Below are 4,042 nucleotides of genomic sequence, written 5' to 3'. Positions count from 1 at the left end.
TGACAACAACATAGAGTAGTCCTCCCCCCCACTTGTAACTAGCATCACCCTAGGTAGCTAGACATTTTTTGGCAAACGCTTCACTGCTCCCCTTGTAAATATCCTCCCCAAAACCCCAGCATCAACTTTTATATCGGCACCTCTCAAAACCCCGGCTTGACGTGGGCGTCAAGCTCTCTCAACCCGGGGATGTATATAAGGGAAGTATGTGCCACTTCCCCCAACTTGCCAACCCCTTTTTCATGTGATTATTTGCATCCCTTGTATTCGGCACTTTCTTATGATATTGATCATTCATTCGCGTCCCTCACTCTCGTGTCCCTCTTGCGTTTAGTTTTCAAGTTGCGATCTTGTTTATGTGTTTGCTTGCCTGCGAGTCCCTTATGATATTGATCATTCATTCGCGTCCCACTCTCGTGTCCCTCTTGAGTTCAGTTTTCAAGTTGCGATCTTGTGTATGCGTTTGCTTGCCTGCGAGTCCCGTTTGCATCGCACATGAGCCGGCACGGGCTCTTTTCCGCGACGCCCCAAACGAGGGCGTCACAAAGGGAAACTAGGGGAAAGGGAACCTTAATACAATGCCGCGCCCGATTGTCTTCGCATCAACACCTAAAGTGTGACAAGCATAGCATGCGAGGTCATGCATCTTGAGTCTTGGTCAAGAATGTTTAAATATAATTTGTCACCGAATCAATTTGAGTTGCAAACCTAATCAGATTAAACTTCCCATAGTGTAAATTTGCAGGCCAACAATTCATAATTCCATGGACCGTACTTTTAAAATCCAATCATTCTCCCTTGGAGATGTATATTAAAAGGGAAGGTTATGTATTAAAGCTCCATATCTACTAATGATTCGGCTTGACCACGTCTTTATATGGATTAAAAAAATCTTTTAAGTTTCCAATTTATGGGACTTAACTAATATATACGGATGCTTCTAATTTTTCCTAGATAGGAGAGAGCTAATAGGTTGCATTTCTTGACATGTGGCCGTAGGGTACAATTTGGAGAAATTTCACTTACACATCAATTCAGACCATTTGCAAGGAAATTACTTGTATGTACTACTTTAGTAATCTCTAATTTACATTCTTAATTTACCAAGGAATCTTATGTGCTTTTGAATGTTATGTAGTGTAAACATCTGTACCGCTTACAGTGGAATACGATTTTCTTGTTCAATTAGGCCTTAACCTTCTCCATTGATCCGCCTATTTACAATGTGCCCAGTAAGTATTGGCTAGATTTACAATGTGCACATTAAGTATTGGCTAGTATATGCAACCCATAGCATGGCCATCCCCAACTCATAGCATAGGGAATACCGGCCAGTATGTATACTGAAACGAATGTTATATAAAGAACCGACGCATTGCTAGAATCAGTAACTCATAGCATGGCCACCCCCGGGTCTAATTCTGACTGTTTTATCAACAGAATTTTAAATAGAACGGACGCATTGCTAGCCTCTACAAGCGCTCTCTCTTCTCTCTCTCTCTCAAGATTTACCATTGCTAAAAAAAGTCCTGCATACAGAACTAGTACAAAGGACTAAAGCTGGCAGCCTACTCAGACAAAATCAAAAGTACAACGAAGTATTGCAAGTTCTATCCAAAGAAAGGCCTAGTGAAAATGAAAGACCACTCAGCCAATAGGCGACATGTATTGCTGTCAATACTCCTCACCCTCGTCACCTTCATCACCATCATCTGCCTCAGCCCCTACTTCTTCATAGTCCTTCTCAAGTGCTGCCAGATCCTCCCGAGCCTCAGAGAATTCTCCCTCTTCCATTCCTTCACCAACATACCAATGTACAAAGGCACGCTTTGCATACATGAGATCGAACTTATGATCGATTCTCGAAAAGACCTCTGCAACACTTGTAGAGTTGGAAATCATACAAACAGCCCTTTGCACCTTTGCCAAGTCACCTCCTGGCACCACAGTAGGGGGTTGATAGTTGATACCACATTTAAACCCAGTAGGGCACCAATCAACAAACTGAATGGTCCGCTTTGTCTTGATTGTAGCCACTGCCGCATTCACATCCTTCGGCACCACATCTCCTCTGTACATCAAACAACATGCCATGTACTTTCCATGCCTTGGGTCACACTTTGCCATCATGGATGATGGCTCAAAAGCACTGTTTGTTATCTCAGCAACAGAAAGTTGCTCATGATAGGCTTTTTCTGCTGAGATGACAGGAGCATAGGATGACAACATGAAATGAATTCTTGGGTAGGGAACCAAGTTTGTCTGAAACTCCGTCACATCAACATTCAGAGCACCATCAAAACGGAGAGATGCAGTGAGAGAGGAAATAACCTGCACAACAAAATGAAATTTAAATAAGCATCGCCTTTAGACGAAATAAATTGTGTCTAAAAACTAGAAAAAAGATCGTTGCTGAAAAACAGTGAAGAATAACAACAAAGTGAAGAAAACGTACCTGAGAAACAAGCCTGTTTAAATTTGTGTAAGTCGGACGCTCTATGTCCAGAGATCGTCGGCAAATATCATAAATGGCCTCATTGTCAAGAAGGATGGAGACATCGGTGTGTTCCAAGAGGGAGTGAGTGGACAAAACACTGTTGTAAGGCTCCACGACAGAAGTAGACACCTGTGGAGATGGGTACACAGTGAAACCAAGCTTGGACTTCTTTCCATAGTCCACTGAGAGCCGCTCAAGGAGGAGGGATCCCAGGCCAGAACCAGTACCTCCGCCTACAGCATGAAACACAAGGAAACCTTGAAGGCCAGTGCAATTATCTGCCAGCTTTCGGATGCGATCAAGACAGAGATCGACAATCTCTTTGCCAACTGCAATACATGCAAGCAGATTAGTTACAGCAACTCCCGGAAACCAGCAAAGAAGAGACATGAAACACAAAGAAACGTGCGGTCGGTAAGAGGCCATACTGGTGTAGTGACCGCGAGCAAAATTGTTGGCAGCGTCCTCCTTGCCGCTGATAAGCTGCTCAGGGTGGAAGAGCTGGCGGTAAGTGCCTGTCCTCACCTCATCTATCACGGTAGGCTCCAGATCCAGAAACACAGCACGTGGCACATGCTTCCCCGCCCCCGTTTCACTGAAGAATGTATTGAAAGCGTCATCTCCGCCTCCAACTGTCTTGTCACTTGGCATTTGTCCATCGGGCTGCAAAATTACGTTCACACCGAGGTCATTGTCATTAACCGCAAAAACGGCACTACGAAAGTTGTAACAGCTAAAGAACTTCAGAAAGTTAAGGCAATCCGTAAGATAGACAGTTGTGGGACGGAGCGAGGCAGTAACAGAAGTGCCATTAAAGCTCCAAACATACTAAGGAAGACAGAGCAAAAGCCAGACTTCTGATTCTTCACGAAACTTACGGAAAGGGGAAAGAAAGCAACAAATCAGCAAGGAAAGGGCGGGAAAGCAGAACAAACCTGAATTCCATGCTCCAAGCAGTAGAGTTCCCAGCAGGCATTGCCGACCTGGATGCCGGCTTGACCGATGTGGATGGAGATGCACTCTCGCATGGTTCCTGCGTGTGAGAGAGAGAGAGAGAGAGAGAGAGAGAGAGAGAGAGAGAGAGCTTAACGTAAAGCGTGTGCGAAGACGCTCCCGCAAAGATGACTACCTGCACAGATTTAGGTGTTCGCTTATGTAGAGAGTGGGTGGGATGTGGGACTTGACGGCGCGCTGACGGTAGTTTCAAACCGTGCCGTCAATCCTGCCGTTGGGCTGCAACGGTTAACGTGAGAATGTCGCAAGAGCTTTTCAATATGCACGCCAAGCCTGTTCAAACTTCAAAAGGCCAGCCTTGCCTCCACTATAACTTCCAGGCACATGCACGAGCACCATAGATAGTCATTTTAGGTATTTATGCAAGTAGTCTGAGGTCTCAATGAAAAATCTGAGGTCTCAATGAAAAATAGGCATTCATGCCAGTTGTTGACATGCTAACTTGTCGCCAGGTGAAAGTAATCTTGAGTTCCTCAGATTGTTTTCATTTAAAAGCAAGTACCCAAGATTACTTTTGCGACAAGGTCTACA

The 4,042-nt window shown here is 44.6% G+C and overlaps 1 protein-coding gene across 1 annotated transcript; it reads right to left on the bottom strand.

Moving 5' to 3' along the window:
* Positions 1-1,514: 1,514 nt before the first annotated feature.
* Positions 1,515-3,632, bottom strand: LOC147431145 (tubulin alpha-1 chain). Its single transcript, XM_086493797.1, has 4 exons — positions 3,433-3,632; positions 2,926-3,160; positions 2,456-2,826; positions 1,515-2,331 (listed from the first exon to the last, which is right to left on the bottom strand). The coding sequence occupies exons 1-4, from the start codon at positions 3,523-3,525 to the stop codon at positions 1,675-1,677; spliced, it is 1,356 nt and encodes a 451-aa protein (XP_086349923.1). The 5' UTR covers positions 3,526-3,632; the 3' UTR covers positions 1,515-1,674.
* Between the last annotated feature and the right edge of the window lie 410 nt (positions 3,633-4,042).

Source organism: Adiantum capillus-veneris, chromosome 21 (genome assembly GCF_014529385.1).
Source record: "Adiantum capillus-veneris isolate H3 chromosome 21, ASM1452938v2, whole genome shotgun sequence".
NCBI classification, from domain to species: Eukaryota; Viridiplantae; Streptophyta; class Polypodiopsida; order Polypodiales; family Pteridaceae; genus Adiantum; species Adiantum capillus-veneris.
The sequence above is the reverse complement of the archived record's forward strand: the minus strand, read 5'-3'. Positions and strand labels throughout refer to the sequence as shown.

Coding starts and splice junctions, on each gene's coding strand:
- LOC147431145 (XM_086493797.1), bottom strand. CDS start 3,525: ATGCGAGAGTGCATCTCCATCCACATCGGTCAAGCCGGCATCCAGGTC. Junction 3,161..3,432: donor GCTTGGAGCATGGAATTCAG/GTTTGTTCTGCT, acceptor GTAATTTTGCAG/CCCGATGGACAAATGCCAAG. Junction 2,827..2,925: donor TGCTCGCGGTCACTACACCA/GTATGGCCTCTT, acceptor CATGTATTGCAG/TTGGCAAAGAGATTGTCGAT.